The sequence below is a fragment of the Musca autumnalis genome, unplaced genomic scaffold (assembly GCF_047663935.1).
Source record: "Musca autumnalis isolate F117 unplaced genomic scaffold, ASM4766393v1 scaffold_1, whole genome shotgun sequence".
Lineage (NCBI taxonomy): Eukaryota > Metazoa > Arthropoda > Insecta > Diptera > Muscidae > Musca > Musca autumnalis.
In genome coordinates this window covers 2,670,832-2,689,384 of record NW_027411644.1, presented here as the reverse complement: position 1 = coordinate 2,689,384, position 18,553 = coordinate 2,670,832, and the positions used below count along the sequence as shown (strand labels likewise).

Here is an 18,553-nt window from a genome sequence, read left to right as displayed (position 1 = left end):
TTCTCAGTCGCATCTGCCTCAGTTCCCAGAACTGAAAATTTCCATGTATGCCATGAAATTTTAACATTTAAAGTATCAAATCCCAGCAAAAAGCGGTGCATCCATGGAGTAGGTGGGACACCATGTCGTTTATGAGATGTTGTAGCAATGGAAAATCAAATAATTTTCATAAACTACCTTCAATTGTTTAATTAAATCTTTTCCCCAAATTTTTAGCTTCGAGAGAGTAAAATTAGTTGAGAGAATTTACTGAGAAATTGCTGAGTAACTATGTATTTATGTATGTACTTGCGAAGTTATCGTACAGACCTATAATTAAGACCCTGATTAAAACGCATATTTTAAATTAACACCCAGTTAACTGAGTTTGGGTTTTTTATTTCCGTTTTATTTCTCGATAGGTTCTTTTTATTCGGCAAAGCGTAAACCGTTAATTGTGGTTAAGGTTAAATACATATTATGTATGTAGGTATGTATGTATGTTTCTTGTTGTTTAATGGTTATTTGTTAAATACAATATTCCATTGTTGAATTAAACATTAATTTATTAAGTGTATTAATTTTTGGTTTATGAATAACTGGATTACTATGTTTCCATGATAGAGTTGATTAAATACTAGAATATTAACTATGCCTAAATGGATGTTCGTCTGTATTGCCTGTAATAAGGGTATGTCTGTATTTAGATTTATTTGATATGGCTTTTACAAAACTAGATAAAATAATATACATACATATGTATGTGTAAAAAAAAAAACAAATGTATAATATTCGGATTTCATTGAGTGTGTGACATCGATTAACTTCGAACAATAGGTCCGAGCTGCGCAAGTAAAATAACATAGTCGTAATCTATTTAAAATTAAAACAATATAACAAATTGTCAATATAAACGAGAAGTATGTAAATACTTGAACTTTAACAAAGATACAATCATAAATTATAAGCTATAGTTTTTCTTTCGAATACAATTCCTTTTCGGTTGCAAGGGATATGCTAGGATAAGGTGTACAAATTAAAATGGGGTCGATATAAGGACCATTGCTGATATATGTAGGTATGTATGAGATATGTACGTAGGAGTGGGCGATATATATGTATATAGTTTAAATAACGATTTACATAATGAAAATACATATGAATCTTGATTTATTATCACAAGTCAAAATTTTGATTATTGTTTGGTCAAAAATTGGTTTTGATTCACGATTCACCAATGCACAGGGAATATATTTTTTATTTGCTTCCCACATCATATAATAAATACTTGTATGTAAAAATTAAGAGTTCACTACATCTCATGCAAAACTGGAATATTCACTAGTAGAGTAAATGTCTTTAGTTTGAGCTATATTTTGATTATTACGCGTGCTTGGGTTATCAATAGATGACGATTCTTACGATATAAGTTTGTATGTGTGTATTTGTAAAATGAGCAGATATTTTTTATTTTTTGACCTGTAACAGAAACAGAATAAGTAGAAGTCGATGAAGTGATAAATAATTTACATCAAGAGGGATTGATAGACATGTCATGGAAATGCGGTTAAGGGAAAGTTGTTGAGAGACAAATTAAGGAGAGAATACCCGAAGACTTCGTAGCAGTGTCGCCAAGACGTTTGCCAAGCATTCTGCCTGCAAGGCCAATTGCCCGGCATTGCCCATTTGCACGCCGACCAATTCACGAAAACTCGATTCGACATCGTGCACTTTCAAAACTATATTTCGTGTTTGTAGAGGTGCAGACGTATGGCGTGTCATGTCCTGAGTCAATTCGGTTATTCTTCGTATAGCTGTAAGACATGAAGTTAGGTGTTCTGGCAATGTTGCGGAAAGAGTGGGATCCGACATTGCTACCACAAGATATTTGGAGGCTGTAACTAAAACTAATGTTTGCTCGGTAAGTTCATTACGAGCCCTCTGGAATTTATCTTCATCTATGCTTGAACCACCACCGGCTGCTTGAGCTGCCGTACACTGGGCAGCTACTTGATCTAACTTCACCAAAAGCCCTGCCATTGCTACATCGGTCTTGGCAAGCAGTGCTTCAGCGTCTATGACATGGCCATTTTTAATGATCAATTTGGTACCAGATGTCGGAATGGACCGAGTGTTTGAATGTAAGTGGCCAACGGGGTTATTTTTTCTGCTCGATTGTGGCGAATTTAGGTGTGGATATGGCGTTGGTTGTGGTTGTCGTTGTTCTCGATTTGCTGGTGAATACTGTTGGCTTATATGCTGATTTGAGAATGTAGATGGACTTTGCGATGGCGTTAATAGTGGACTGTGAATCGTGGAATTGTTGGAAGAGGGATGGTAGGTCCGACTCTGAACAGGTGGTGTTGACAGAGGGTGTGTGGAAGTTTTCACGTCAATGGCACCGGGATAGTTCATAGGTAAAGGACTTTTTCTTACTATTGGTCTCGTGGCTATTGGAGGCAATGGAGGTTTCTTTGGGGCCAGAGGACTCACCATTGGTGAAATAAGCTGGCGATCGTGCTCACGTTCGTCATATGACATTTGGCGAGTGTTATTTACAATTGTGCGTGGCGGCAACAGAGGTGGGGTTTCTTCTAATACGTGGGAATGAGACACGTTTCTTTCAGGCACTGGGGATGGAGAAGATGGCAAAATCTTCTTTGGTGAATAGCGTTGCAAGAGTTCTACGCTCTTTGGAGGTCTTGCTGGCGCCGTTTGGTCAACTGATTGAGATCTCGGTGGCAATTTCAATTTGACAGCACCTTCTTCGCAAGTATCTGCTGTCTCGTCTTTTTTAGATTTAGGACAGCATGAAAATGTACTCTTCCTCTCTACGGTTGCGTACTCAATAACATGGCCCTTATTATCCTCGTTAGACTTTTGAGGTGACATTGTCGACCGATCGTCCCTCTTCACCGTCGACGAATTGCTGTATAGACTTTCACTCAGAATAGTATCGTTTTTCTTTATAGATTTGTCAATTTCGTCCAAGTTGGGAGGTGGTGGTATAATGAAGGACATAATTTCTTCGGGTGTCAATTCTTTTGCTGGCGTTGCCTTATGTGTTGGTGGTGCTACTACAACCTTTTCTAAGAATTTATCTAAGTCGTGATCTCCCATGTCGCACAATGATCTCTTATTGAAATCGCCAAAACCATTTGGCGCTGCATTTAGCAATGACAGAGCGTCAAGCTCGTCCGGTGTTTGCGGTGGGGGTATGGCACGAAGATCAATCAAATCACTGTCTGTCTCAATGAAAGTATCACCCCTTATTTCGAAACCGTATATCTCTGAAAGCTTTTTAGCTGCTGCGTCGGTGTCCTGGCTCTCATTATCCACATTGCTGATCTCCTTGAGTTGCTTCAAATACTCTTTCAGATTATAGTCCTTTGTTTCCATGCCAAAGTTATTGCTGTCCGGACTATGGAGACCGAAACTTGAACGGTATGCTAGATTTTGCTTCCGACTAGATTTATCATTTGTATTAAGCAAAGAAGGTCGTCGTGTGGTTGGCGAATTGGTGGGGGAAGCAATCGACTCAGAGTCACTTTCGCTTTGCGAAAAGTCGCCCAAAGCCTGCAAATTACTGAGTAGTTGACTGAAGCCATTCACTTTACGCTCCGGTCTGGGACTGGATGTGTCCGACAGAGTGGGTTTTTTACGCCTCACTTCGTTAGGCTTCTCTCCGATTGAGATCAGACCTTGCGTGATGCCCGTTAAGTCATGATTGATTGTCTCTGCCAATAACACTAAAGAATCGCTGTGTTTTAAAGATCCTTGTTGTGGTGGCGTTTCTTCATTGGATGACAACTTACTGCTGTTTAAACTGTCGCAGTCGCTATCAAATTCTATTACACCTGTCGCAGTTATTGGCCCACTGTTTAGAGCAACGGATGAGGTTTGCCAACTATTGAAGGTGGCGTTAGCTGTGGTTGATCTGCCAAAGTCCTGCACAAATTCGTCCTGCTCATTCAAATATTGTTCCGAGTTTTCGACCATTTTCTGCATTTCTTGCACTCGCCTAAGCACTTCTTCATTTTTGGACTGAGAACGATCGCCATAGTTACTGCCGCCGCCACCACTGCTATCACTCATTCCTGAATCTTTGGCTTCCTCTAGTAGCTCAGTGGCTACAACGCTGTGGATATCCAAATCCATAGCCGCGGTCGACAGTAAGGGCATGTTTGTACTCGAGTTCACATTTGATACGCAATTTGTGTTGGCCGGATCATCGATGGATGTTCGTTCGCCCAATTCACTGGATTTTTGGTCTGTGTGTAATTTGCTCGGATGATAAGGAGGTGGAACAATGAAGCTCATAGTGTGTGCTCTACTGTGAAAAGGTGCTAAGTAGCTCCATGCTGCAGGAAGAACAGTGTGCTGAGCCAAATACGACGGGGCATTGTCTTCATCCACAGGATCTCGTTCTCGCGAGATCGGAAGAGTTTTGCCTAAAAGTAATGAGTTGTAAATGAGTGAGTCCAGGTGGAATCGTGGTAAAAATAATTACCCGATATTAGCCTATAGTAGCCAGCTAGACATAAAGAAAATTCGCAAGCATCTCTGTCTTCCATAAAAAATTTCACAAAGCGATCGCCCTGCATGTATACACACACGCTACATGTAACATCGTCTTCTCTGACGACAACGACATGACTAAAGTCCTCGATGGATGATATTGCTTGAGGCTGCATAAATAGGAATAACATATAAAATTAGAATTATTTTTTTCACAATAATTTATTTATATGTATGTAACTCACAACAGAATTTCTGGCATTTGAAATTTGACTTAGGCCAAATCTGGGGCTCACAAGTAATACCCTCTCTACGCCTTCCCTTTGGTTGGTGCTAAAACATTTTGCCCCGTAACTCGGTAAGCCGGCTATGATGTCTAAATAATGCAATTTGGCCTAAAGGAAGCAAACAGTGGTCGAGTCATTTGGGGTTCTGAATGTCGCATTCATCATTTACTCACTTGTAGTTGAGTTAGTACTTTGCCTGATGAACCTGTCATCTCAGCGTTCATTTTTAGAAAATGTGATATCAAACGCCTCAATTCCTTTCGCTTCATCCCTTCCGACAATGTTGCTGGTAAAAATCGCTCAAGACCAAACTCCCGCCTATTATTTCATGAAAATAGAATTATAGAAAGCCGTCAATGGATATCAAAGATACTTACTCTACTACTTTAACCGTCAATTTTGATGGATGCACGCCATTCGCTAGGGCATGTTGATGCATATGTAAGGCAGCCAAACGTAAAGCAACATCCGGTTGCAGCTCAGGAGCGAATCTTTCCTGCGAAACATCATTACAGCATTGCATGTACAAGTAGTCCAGTGCATTGAGATCTCTTTGTGCTAAATCGGCTGCCGACATGGGTACGAATGTAACTCGAAAGAGACACCGCAGCTTATGAGCTCCCGGTCTAGAGGCAATCTTTGCCAATGATTCTTCAGGGTCTAGTAAGGTGAGTTTATTGCGTTTAAGACTTTTAACGTGTTCCAAGACGAGACTAAAAATTTCCCCTGATTTAAAGCACAACTTGTCCAATAACGAGGTGACAACATCCTGTTAATATTGAAATTACTCATTGATTGAGGCCCATCTACATAAATATGTAAATAGTGTGGCATATTTACCTGAACGGTGGTCGTTGCGTCATATTTGAATGATTTGGTTTGTCCGTTTTCTAGAAAAACCTTTAAGACATTAGCCATTGGCGGAACGCAAATATCACCCAAAGAAAAGGCAGATGGCTTTAAGAAAGAATAGAGTAAAAAAATACAATTCAAAGCACTCAGTTGTCAATGTCAAGAAAAGAGAATATTTACCGGAAACAAGGGAGCTCCATTTACACACACGCTTTCAGCGAAGCGAACCCGACTAGGTCTAGACTTAAGTTTGGCTTTCTTACCGGCCGAGAGCAAAGTGGATTTTCTACCAGGCGTCCGGTTGGGAACAGGTTGACATACTAAGAGTGTCACCTGTGCATCACAAGCTCTCACTAATTGAATTACACGATCCCTGGGTGCGTCCATGACATCTTCTCCGTTGACAGCAAGAATGTGATCGCCAGGCTGAAGTTTATTCATACTGGGACCATCCTCGGTTACAAATCGAACAATTACAGGTCTTTCACTCCCAGCTACAAACCCGAAGCCCATCGTAGGACTTCTCTGTAGGACAACCACTCGTGGCTCCGGAGGCTTCTCGTCCCAGTTCACACACTCAGGTGACTCATACGTTGATGTCTTGTTAAGGTGACTGTAATAAAAACAACAACAAATGTAAATGATCACAAATCTAAAAGAAACCTTACTTACTTTATAAAATACGTTCGACCCTTCGAATCAATAGCTCTCTCCCAGCCATAAGGAAGTTCTTCGCTTTTACTCCAATCTTCACAAGACGGCAACCAGCCCGACGTTTGTGTTACATGGCTAAAGAAAATGGGAATTGTTATTTCTATTGCTCCATTGGTTTCAGTTGAGGAGAATTGCAAACTTCTGACACCCCCTCCCTTCTTGCGTTTAAATGTGTCATCATGGTAAGCGCAACTATGTTGCTACCGGTGGGTATATGGGCAAACCACAGATACCATGTCTGTCAAGCTGAATAAGGTTTCTCATAATTTGATTTTCTTTCGTTTATACCTAGCTACCTACCTACCCATTAATGCTGAATGCATTCATCTTTTTATCGATTGATGCGCTCGTTGGGGACCTGACATAAATGCATTAGTATGTGTGTATGTAGATTTGTGCATATCTCACTAACATTGGACCAGTACCGGTGATTTACAGTCTGTCTGTCACTGATGTGGATAATTAATTCAATTCCGATTTGTTGCTTGAAACGAGCTTGTTTTGTCGCTTCGTCGCCAACAGCTAAGTGAAAAATTACTTAAAACAATTAGGTATAATTGAGTTTGTCCATTGTTCGTTCGTTCCATGCAATAAGCCCAGTGCTGAGGCTGGACTAAACCCAAGGGTAAGGGTGTAAGGCAAAAAGTGACCGGACTAGATTGCAAAGCACTGTTCCCACCCACAATTGATTAATACCGTCAAATACAGGTAACCTGCTTACTAATAACAAACTGTCGCTTGCCCTGATGATTTTGTTCCGTTTAGGAAATATTAGCAATGGCCCGATGCAGAGACATTTTCTGACCTCTGGCATTTTAAAAACCTTTGTTGGTCGGTTTAGTTTTCTATTCTATTTAGAGTTGCTTGGTGGATGTGGATGATTTATTTGTTTGTGTGCCACATGAATATTGATAAAATTATAATTGCCGTTAACTACTTACTTGCAATAGTAAAGTCGTCCTTCCTTGCCCAAATGTGCTGTCCAGCCATGTTTAAGATTTGCCTGTAACGTTTCTAAATGACGGTCCATCTCCGCCCAATTTCCAATTGTGGCCGGAGTTACGGCAACCAAGGCTCCCATACAAGCACTAACATTTCCATTGGTCATGAGTGCGGTTTTCGTATCGTCCGTGCAACGGCCAGATGTTGTTGTTCCCGTTTCACTTCGACTTCCGGGTGAATTTGAATGCAACATGGACGTGCTGTGTATTTGCGGTAAATGCGATGCTGGTGTCGAAAGTGTTGAAGTAGGGGCCGATAAAGAAATATGTCCCGCTTGCGAAGGGTCTGTACTAGAAGACGACACTGTCGATAAAATGATGCCGACATTTTCCGTCTTACTGTCCTGTGTTGTTGAAGAAGTTCTTGTCAATAATGAGTTGTTCGTTTGTTTAGTATTATTTGCTGCATGAACATCGCCATTTGAACGCCCTGAAGGCAAGAGCATCATTGAATATCATTCGCTGTAAATATAAAAATTGTTGGTTAAAAATGGAAAAATATAAAGGCAAAAAAAGGTTATGGCAAGGTTTATTTAGTAAATGTAATTATTTTTTCATTCACTAATGGCACCATGATTATGGGCTTCACAATGATGTTTAAGGGAAATGGAACGTTTTATATGTAAAAAAAAAACAACAAAAAGTGAAATACGTCCAGTTTTGAATATTGAAGATAAAGATTTGGATATAGCTCCAATATATATGTATATTCGCCCGATTAGAGGTATTCGGTGCACCAAATATGCAAATTCTGTCTATTTTTGATGCAAATTGGAAAATGTCGCGGAATTCGGAAAATAAATAAGTTTGCGAAGTTATATCTAATCTGTTCAGATTTGAATATATCTCCCAAATACATTTTTCATCCGATGTGAGGTTTATTGTACACTAAATTCGTTAAATAAATTCGCTACTTCTTGCCGAAATCAGTCAAGAGTAGAGTCGGTCAATTTTTGTTATATTCAGTTCAGAGCTAACTATAGCCGCCTTATATATTTTCATCCTATTTAATGTTTAGTTGATAAGATAGAGTATCACATAGTCGGCCCGTCCGACTTTGGTCTTTTCCTGCAAACACAAGGTTTTTATTTGGTATAAAGGCTTGCACAAATGTTATTAATTTGTTGTTTAACTCCCGTTATGTAGTTGTCTTTGACACCTCTATTAAATTTCAAAGAAATCCATGTTTATGATATGTTTAGGTTTTCCAACCAAAAATTAAAAATGTCCAAAATTTAAAGTTTTACGAAATCTGGAAACTGATTTCTTTTTAATTCACAAGTATACGCAATATTTCTTTTCAAAAACTGTTAACTGATATTGTCACCTTCCACCAAATACATACACACACATATGTATATATAGAGTAAGTACCCAGCAAACCAATCGTACCGACTTCGTAACGAAATCGGTACAAAATGTCGGACGTATCGTCCGAAATCGTAACGATATCTTAACGAAAGTTGTATGAAGTGGTTGACATAATTTCGGAACAAGATGTCGCAGCGACATCGGAACGATTTCGGTCCGATTTCGTAACGAAATCTGAAGAAAATCCTTAAGAAATTCGGAAAGGAAATTTCTATCCGACATTCGTTCCGAAATCTGAACGAAATCGGTACAAAATCTGAACTATTTCCTCTCCGAAAAATCGTTTAGAAATCGGAACGAAATCTGAACGACTTTGCTTCCGAAATTGTTCAGACGTGTCGGACATCAGACATTTGGTTTGCTGGGTACGCACATGGGTAAAAAGTTACCTACTAAAAAGAAGACAGGAATTTTGTAATACTTTATCAATGGATTCAACTTCTTTTTATGTTTATATTACACTGTGCAACACGAAAGTTATTAACCATATCCTGACACCGCAGCATGATAGAAGGCCAAAAAAGAGAAGACGCACGTCCCGTAGTTTTCCCCTATCTCATCAATATTTATTGTTATGGGACCCCAAAACTTTGAGGCCTTTATGTCCAAAGGAATAATTTGGTGAGACTTATATCTTGCAAACCGTCTAAAAGCTTGATTTTCTCCTGTGACAAAATTGTAGCTATTGTCATATAGAAAAAAATTGTAAATACATCAAGCTTCATCAACAACATCAAATTTCTTTCATAATTTTTTTTCTTGGTCTATTTTAAAGCGTTAAAAATTCTAGGAAACAACTAACTACAAAAACGTACCTAAAATCTCAATAAACAACTTTCTACAACATACGAACTGTATAGAAATGATTCTTTTTGTAAAAATGTTTATTCTTTTCACACGAATTGTCAAATTTTGTAGATCGATTTACTCGCTTTAGCGCAAATTTAGCGCGCTGATTTCAAAATGAGGAGTTCTTAACGACATATAAAACGGATATACGAAATATTAGGTATGTACATACATATGTCTTCTTGGGGCTGAGCTATGGATGCCTAAATTATTACGAATATAGACGAACAAACAAAAGTAATTTACAAAACCAGTAAGGAAAGGATCAAAGTCGGGCGGGGACGACTATATAATACCCTACACCACTGTGAATATGTAAAATATATATGGGAGCTAAATCCAAATCAGAACAGATTTCGATATAATTTTTCACATTTATTTGTAGACCAAATTCCGTCACATAGTCCAAATTTCATCAAAATTGGACATATATAGCGTGTTTCGTGCATCAAATACCTCAAATCGGTCGAAAATATATATGGGAGCTATATCCAAATCTGAACCGATTTCGATATGATTTCGCACAGTTATTTCTAGACTAACCACCGTCACACATTCCAAAATTCATTAAAATCGGACATATATAGCGAGTTTCGTGCACCAAATGCCTTAAATCGGGCGAAGATATATATGGGGGCTATATCCAAATCTGAATGGATTTTACCAAAATAAATAGCGTTCGTTCTTTGGCAAAAAAAAAAACTATCTTCCCCAATTTTCATGCGAATCGGACAATAAATGCGACCTGTACTTTGTTTACAAAAATACATGGGTAGACGGACATACAGACGGACATGCGTAAATCGACTCAGAAAGTGATTCTATGTATGTAGGAACTATAGGTCTATCTCGTTTCCTTTTGCATGTTACAAACCAATGCACAAAGACATAATACCCCTTACCACAAGGTGGTGTAGGGTATAAACAGGCGGTAAGTCAAAATAGAACAATTACTTTAAACATCTTCTATTTTTTCTCAGGTTATGGTTCAAAACTAAAAAATAAATCAAGTGCAATAATGTACCAAAGATATCAGTAAACAAGTTTCTGGAACATATTAAAAACAACATAAAAATCAGTGATTTTATTTAAGCCAAGACAATATTCTGTTTAATTTCTGCCAAGGTTTCTCTGATTTCATTGCATTGCGGGCGTATTCACGTATTTGTAAAACAAGTCAAAAATAGAGGATGTACTATATCGACGCCTTACTTCCTCAACGTCGTATCTTTAAAAAAAATGCGATTTTGACTTTTTTGTATCAAACGATTGCTATTTTTGAGTTTTATTATTGCAACCACTTATTATCTTAATATGTTGTCGCGGTTCTCTAAATATTTATAAAATATATATTCTCGTATCTCATTCACTCCTATTTTCATTACTGCCTCAAACTCGTATCTTAATACTGACAATCAATGCCCAAGCGAAACGGTGGAAGCTTACTTACTTACTTAGCTGGCCCATTACAGAACGTTTGTTCTATAGGCCGAACTAAGAAGAGATCTCCATTCCTCTCTATTTGTTGCTTCGCACTCTGGAATACCGCGCCTTTTCATCTCATCATCCACTTGTTTGCGCCATCTATTCCTTGGCCTGCCAATTCTGCGTGCACCGCCAAGCGGTCCGTATTTATACGCCTTTTTAGCGGGTTCATCATCGCTCATTCTTATGATATGGCCTAGCCAACGCAATCGCTGCATCTCGATACGTTTAACAATATTGATGTCGTTCTATAGCAGATACAGCTCGTGGTTCATGCGACGTCGATATTCACCGTCAACGCAGATTGGTCCGTAGATCTTTCGAAGTTAAAATTTCCAAAATTTGTATGCTAATATCGGTTGAGATATTTTGTTTATGTAAGGAGGTGATTGCTACTAAATTTAGTACTATTTGGCACTAAGGGAACGGATAAATGTGGAGTACATACATATGTTTCCACAAAACCCCCGAAGGGACAAGGGGGACTTCCCTCTTATCAATTAGTGCACGCCAATTAGTATTGGCTCAGTGAGATCCCACCGAGCTCGAACGGCACGTCTTACGGCACCATTTTTTTGTGAAGTTCTTCATGGCTGACATTCTAAATAAATCGAAGGGATTTGCCACCGCTGAAAATGTTGATGTTCTGGTCAGGGATTGAACCGCAGACCATCTGTTTGGTTTCACAGTTACTATAAAAGCAGGTGGTAAGTTGGGCGATAAAAGTGGAATAATGAAATTTATTATCTACGTTGTCGCTATCACGTGCACTTTTGCTGTTATGGATCCCCAAAGATTAGATTTGATTTACTGCCTCAATCTCGTAACTCAATAATTGCGCTTAATGCTTAAACTAAAAAAATAGCATGTTATTCCTACTAATATTCAAAGATGTACTTAATTCCCTAATAATTGCCTTTTACACTTTTACCCAACCACCGATGTGTCAAAAAATATTTTTTTTTGTCTTTCCTGAAATGTTGTATTTTTTTAAGATACGAGGTTGAGGAAGTAAGGCATCGATATGTACTCTATTTTCAGTACATATAGAAAATAGAGTAAAAGTAGAGTAATTAAAAAATAGAATAACTAAAATATGGTACTGCACTCCATAATAGAGTACTATGATAAAAAAACACACCAGTAGTGGAATTTTGTAGTTCATTTTTTAAGATACAAAATTAAAATAATTTCGGTAATTAAGGAAATTTTTCGGTAAGTTAACAACCAAAATAAAAACATCGCAAAGTCCTACCGATAGCAAATATGTTGTCTACTTTTATTGATACTTTTATTTCATAATTCTGCGTTTTAATTTTACCGATTTTTGTCGGTAATGCAAGAAATGAGTTACAGAATTCCCCACAGCTGTTCGAATATGGCATATCAAAACCAACTAAAGCAATATGAACAAATTTTAACATAACATATTCATTTGCCTTGCCACTGCCTATTCAATATACATACCTTGCTGCTAGTGAGACGGTTAAAATAATGCAGTTCTGCAGACAAACATTTCCAGCTATTTTTGTTTAAAAATATGATCAACTGCTTTAAAATTACACACATACATACTTACTTAACAAATTAAGAATAACATGTGTGCTTGCGTAAAACTAGGTATCCGCAAAGCTTCTTTCATGTCTATAATATTGACACACATTATGATGCGATAGTCGAAAACTAGTTTCAAAAACCGCATTCAATATCAATGCCACTACATTTACTCTGTGCAAGGAGGGAATTGACAACGGCCCCAAATTCCCAGTTCCTTTAATGGACAGAGAAGAGTTGCCGGTTAAAGGAGAGACCAACAACTGACACACTTCTAAACTGGCACATTCAGCATACCATGCGTTGTATTCAAAGAACAAAAACCTGTGGAAAACTGCCATATGCAATTTCATTGTGAACAATAGAGTGGGTAGAGGAAACTAAGTTTTTTTATATATTTGTATGATGAATGTTTTTACTTTTATAAGAACATAATTGATACGCCATCGCACAATTACCAAAGTAGTGGTATCACACCAGCTGTTCGAATATGAAGTATCAAATCCCTTTATAAAAATATTTTTGTTGTAATATCGCCAACAACATAAAGAAAATTTTGACATAACATATTCAATATTTTACGATACCACTACCTTGCAAATTGTGCCATGAGATACGCCTAGAACACTTATAAAATAATGTTTGTCTGTCTAGTCCAATATTTGTTTATTTATTGCTAAAATTGTAGTCCTACAAATTATCTGAATGAGCTGTGTCTTTTTACGTGATAATTTGTAAAAATTATTACTAATGTTGCAGATTTTGACAGTTGTATAAAGGAAAAGTTGCTGAAAAAATTGCTTCAGACAAATTTAGTAAGTAAAAAGACACACCACTGGTTTTGCACCTCATTTACATACATTACGGATTTAGCTAGTGCAAGGATTTCCTCGTCACATGATTGCTTAAGTCTGGAGTATTCCCTCAATGGCTTAACTTTATATTACTCTCTGTTACAGAGAGAATTGATTAAAAAACGATGCGACAGCATTTCAAAATTTGGAGATCGCTACCAATGTCATGACTTCCGGTGAAGGAAATTTTCAATTGGGTTTTTCATCTTTTTTGATTTGATCGTTTTTGATGAAAACCGAGCTCTTTAAGTTTCAAACTTACTTCTCGCCTTTCCAAAAAAACATCGGAACAAAATATTTGCACGCTGCCAGCACGTTTCAACTAAGAACTCATCGGGTCCGCTTTTTCTCTTGCGTTTATATTTATTTCTTTTACTTTTTGTAGCCAGTAAATGAAGTAAATTTAAATTTAAACCGACATTGCATTGTATTTTGTACCTCTCTATATATAATATTGTCTAGATTTTACCATTGAATCTGTTAAATAAAGTTGCGATAATATTTTCGAAAAAATTACATATTTAAAGAATTTTCACTATTACCAAATTCTGACCGGTGAGCACAACGTATAGCATTTTTCGATATGAGGGAAGGAAGTCTCTTTTAATCTCTTCTGAAATTTGTATGAAAATAATTTTTTATCGAGTTTAAAAAACATGTATAGAAAGCTTAAACACGCCCGTGAGTTTCGCAACAACCAGACCAATATGCTTACGTTTTATACATACAGTGTCGGCCAAAACTAAAGCACCCCCTAAGTACATTTTTTTAAAATGAAAAAAAATTTAAGAAAACAAAGTAATAAATTTATTTTTTATTTTTCTTTTTATTTATATCTTTATTATTTAATAAAAAAATTAAAAAAATTTTAAAAAATAGGTCGCAAATATAACCGGTCAAAACTAAAGCACCCCCAATTTGAGGTACAACAAAAACTATTGAAATCAATATTTCGTTGCGTATCCTCTATTCTGGATGACAAAAGCACATCTTTTAGGCGGTGCCCGGACATAACTTCTAAAATGATTTTGGGAGTTATGTCCGCTTTGCTTTGAAAAAATTTTTGTAAAAAATCGCGCGATTTTTTCACAAATATTTTCGCCTGCTGCGCAGAAAGTATTTGAATATTTTTACAAAAAGTTTTTATCTTCTAAAATTGAAAACTATTTTTGTAAAAAATCGCGGGATTTTTTCAAAAATATTTTCGACAGCGGCGCTTTTCGTTTTTCAGAAAGTATTTGAATATTTTTACAAAAACTTTTTATCTTCTTTAACAAAAAACTTTTTATTTTCTTAAATAGTGAAAATATGTAAAAAGTCGCGCGATTTTTCAAAAATTTTCATTTAAAATAGGTTTGTTGCCAAATTTTGAATATAGTTCGAAATGAAATAAAAACGTTTATGAACTTAAAGTTATTTTTTAATTTTCTTATACATATTCGATTGTTTGAGTGGAGTATTCCCCCATTGGCTCAACTTCATTTATTACCCTCTATTACAGAGAGTAATGTTTTTCAAAACGAACTGACATTGTTGCAAAATTTTACTGATCGCTACCAATATCATGATTTCATCCCCGCGAAGGGAATTATCAATTGGCTTCTCAGTTTTTGAAATGATGCCTTTTTTAGCGAAAAACCGAACTCTTTAAGTGTCTAGTATTCCCATATGAATGAGAATCCCACTCACTTTTCGGCTTTTCCAAAGAAACACCAAAATCAAAATATTTTGCAACATGTCAGCACGTATCAACTAAGAATTCTTCGAATTCTGTGAGTTGAAAAGAATACCAACACAGTTGCCTGCGAGGTTGTTTATTGGAATTTTGTTTTTTTGTTTTTAACAAAGCTCCAATTCGCCCGTGCCTCGGCTGTTTTTTGTTTGTTTTGTTTTTTGTTGAAGTTCAATCTCATTTTCGATTGTTTGAATGGAGTATTCCCCCCATTGCACAGTGGATCCACCCATTGGCCAAAAATAAAAAATGAATGTCAAAATTTTGGTACCACATCTGGCAACTCCGACAGCTATGACATGGACCTTTTTAAAATGTATTAATTTTTTAATTAATTTCTCGTTAGAGACGAGCTTTGTATTAATTTTTGTTTCATTCGAACGCGATCTTCTTAAGAATAGCTTCAAAAGTCGCAACATTTGACTAATATTTTTTGTTGTGAGCACAACCTATATTTAAAGTGCCAGCAAATATATTCAAAATATCGCGATTCTAATACGTATAGCAAAATATTATAGTGGATTTTGAAGGAGAAGGTAATAGCTTAATTTTCATTAAAAAATAGTGTTTTAGCGTGTTGTGGAATTCTAGTTAGCTGCATATTTTCTTAGTGTATTTTGTAATGCCAATTCGAGCATATACTTAAATTTGAACTAAGGTTTTAGTCATGATGCCCACCAGTGCCCAACTCGGGAATAATTTTCCAATGTAGTTCATGGGTTTAAGATTATTCAGTATTAAAATCAGCTGCCATCTAGTGCCAGGCTATAAAAGGTATGCTGCTGACTAAAACTGCCCTAGAATAGGGTTTCTACGGATATATTAGCGTATAACTCTCTTATCTGACCACGTACATTAACATAATTGGTATTAGTGGCAAGATGATGAAATCTTCTTCCAAATTGGTCTTATGTTGGTGGTACGTGACATCCAGGAAGAACGCTATAAGATCTATATTAAAAATTTTACCAATTTTCAGACAAAAATTTTGATTTTTTTAATCCGCCAAATTAGTTGAATTTTATGTTGTTTTGGAGATTGTTTTGTTTCCCCAAGCCTATTTTTGCATTATAATATAATCGGGACCTTTGCTCATGTCAGTTTGTATTAACAGCATAAAATAATTCTTACCGTATACCCCCTCCAGAGGGGAAAGGGGGGAGAATGTTACGCTCATGGTTTCTTAAAACACTCTTCGCAGCAGCACAAAGCTGTAACCGGCGCATTGGCTTGATTTTTACACTCTAAATATTTTTGGCCACTTTCTCCATACAAGTGGATCCACTGTGCATTGGCTCAACTTCATTTATTAGTATGAAATAAAAATTGTATTTAAATAAAAATCACTTAAATTTTAAAAACGGACATAACTCCCATTGGGACTATTGTCCGCTAGGGGGGTCGGACATAGCTCCCAAAAAAATTGGGAGTTATGTCCGCCTTGATTTGCGTTTTGGGAGTTATGTCTGTTGGGAGTTATGTCACGGCACCCTTTTAGGCATAGGGGATACTAAATTATTAATTATTGCATGCGAAATAATTAATTTTCGCAATATTTAGCTTAAATCCTCAAAATACTAATATGGGGACTATACCCAAACCTGGACCCAGGTCCACAAATTTTAGTGGAAATATTTTTTCACCACTAGGAACCCTAAGTACCAAATTACAGCTAATTTAGTAGGAAAATGTGTTTAAATACTCAAAATACCGAAGATCGGAAAGTACCGCTATAAGGGTGCTATACCAAAACATTAGCCGATATTGTTCATATTCATCCAAAAATGATGCCGGTCAAATACAAAATCGCTTAGATTTAAAAATTAGCAAAAGAACGACTCACAGAAAAACAGTAGACGCCGGCTTATTCAGCTGACCATCAGCAAAAAAACCTTTAATATCACCAAGAAATTAAAGAGCCATACATTTGAACTGGAGTGTCAAAAATGAAGTACTGTGCTGTTTTCCGAAGAATATATGTTTAATTTTAAGGATTCAGAATGCAAAAGGCGTGGACCAAATGGCAACGGTTAAATCCTAAATGTTGCAAAGACACTGTAAAACATTGAGGCGGATCGTAATAGTCTGGGATTTTTTCTCGGGGCAAGGGATTGGACCAATTCATAAATCTATGCCTAAAGGATGTGCTTGTGTCATCCAGAATAGACGATTGGCAACGAAATATTGGTTTCAATAGTTTTTGTTGGACCTCAGATTAGGGGATGCTTTAGTTTTGTCCGCTTATATTTGAGACCTAAAATGTTTTTTTGAATTTTAACTTTTGTTTATAAAATTTTGAATTCCTTATTTTTGTGTTTTCCAATAATAAAGATATAAGTAAATAAAAAGAAAAATAAAAAATAAATTTATAACTTTGTTTTCTTAAAAAAAAAATATCATTTTATAAAAATGTAGGTGCTTTAGTTTTGGCCGACACTGTACGTTTATACAATCACATAAATATTTGTATGTATCTAGGTACATACGTACATATATGGATTTCGCTAAATAAGGATTTCTTGAAAATTATTGTTATGGCTTTGAAATAACGTTAATTATTGCTTTGGGTGTTGCGTTTCAGCTTTAAAAGAAAAATGCATATATGTATGTATGCACAAACTACAATAGTAATACGTTACTCTATGTATGTATGTATGTAAGCATTCTAGGTTGCAGTTTGTTTAAGGTAGACATACCGATAGTTCCGATCAATCGTACGTCACTCCAATGCAAACAAATGGTGTCGTTCGCACAACTGGTTCTATTATAGCGCCTGACTGACTATGTTCGTATATATGAATGTTTTTAGTTTATACATATAGTATAAGCATATTAGGGTGTCTCATTTTGCTTCGTTCTAGTAGTTTCAGAATCCTATAATTTCATACATACCTGGCATTCTTGCTTAAGTAGTTTCTTGTAAAAATATGTAAAAACTGCCGAGCGCAATTCGAACTAAGACCTGGTTTACATTTACGAAATCAAGTGGATTTTAACTGTCAATTCCTTTGCGTATAGTTCAAATGAAAACTCATCTCAAATCCAGTTGAAATCGAGTTGATTTCGTAAATGGAAACAAGCTATATGTTGCCCTTTGCACTTTTTTTCTCAAAGACATATTTGAAATCAAGACAATTATTCCATAGCAGTTTCCAGTTCTTTTTAGTATAGGTCTCAGTTAAAATCCCATAACATGAGTAACTTTGTTGTTATGATATTCTAATAACAGAGAATGTCTTCATTTCATGACAAATGTCAATAATTGTGTTTTCCCATGGACAAATAAAAAATAGACAATGGGAGCTTTAATTTTCCCATCCTAACAGATGTCGCACAAGGTTTTGCGTTTGCATGGTC

General features: G+C 36.5%; 1 protein-coding gene across 19 annotated transcripts in view; it reads right to left on the bottom strand.

Annotated features, from left to right (window-relative positions):
• Positions 1-339: 339 nt before the first annotated feature.
• The window catches only part of LOC141406746 (uncharacterized), a 62,797-nt gene continuing 44,583 nt past the window's right edge, over positions 340-18,553 (bottom strand). For 18 of the 19 annotated variants that reach the window (XM_073954948.1, XM_073992841.1, XM_073955627.1 and 15 more), the window contains 9 exons: positions 7,292-7,813; positions 6,309-6,425; positions 5,817-6,249; positions 5,625-5,741; positions 5,162-5,553; positions 4,958-5,102; positions 4,743-4,892; positions 4,490-4,667; positions 340-4,430 (listed from right to left, as the gene is read on the bottom strand). In XM_073954948.1, coding sequence (XP_073811049.1) covers positions 1,573-4,430; positions 4,490-4,667; positions 4,743-4,892; positions 4,958-5,102; positions 5,162-5,553; positions 5,625-5,741; positions 5,817-6,249; positions 6,309-6,425; positions 7,292-7,800 — 4,899 coding nt within the window. In that variant the 5' untranslated portion in view covers positions 7,801-7,813 and the 3' untranslated portion in view covers positions 340-1,572. Of the gene's footprint in view, positions 4,431-4,489; positions 4,668-4,742; positions 4,893-4,957; positions 5,103-5,161; positions 5,554-5,624; positions 5,742-5,816; positions 6,250-6,308; positions 6,426-7,291; positions 7,814-12,635; positions 12,879-18,553 lie in introns of those variants that run through there. The other variant, XM_073955932.1, reaches the window with a different exon arrangement.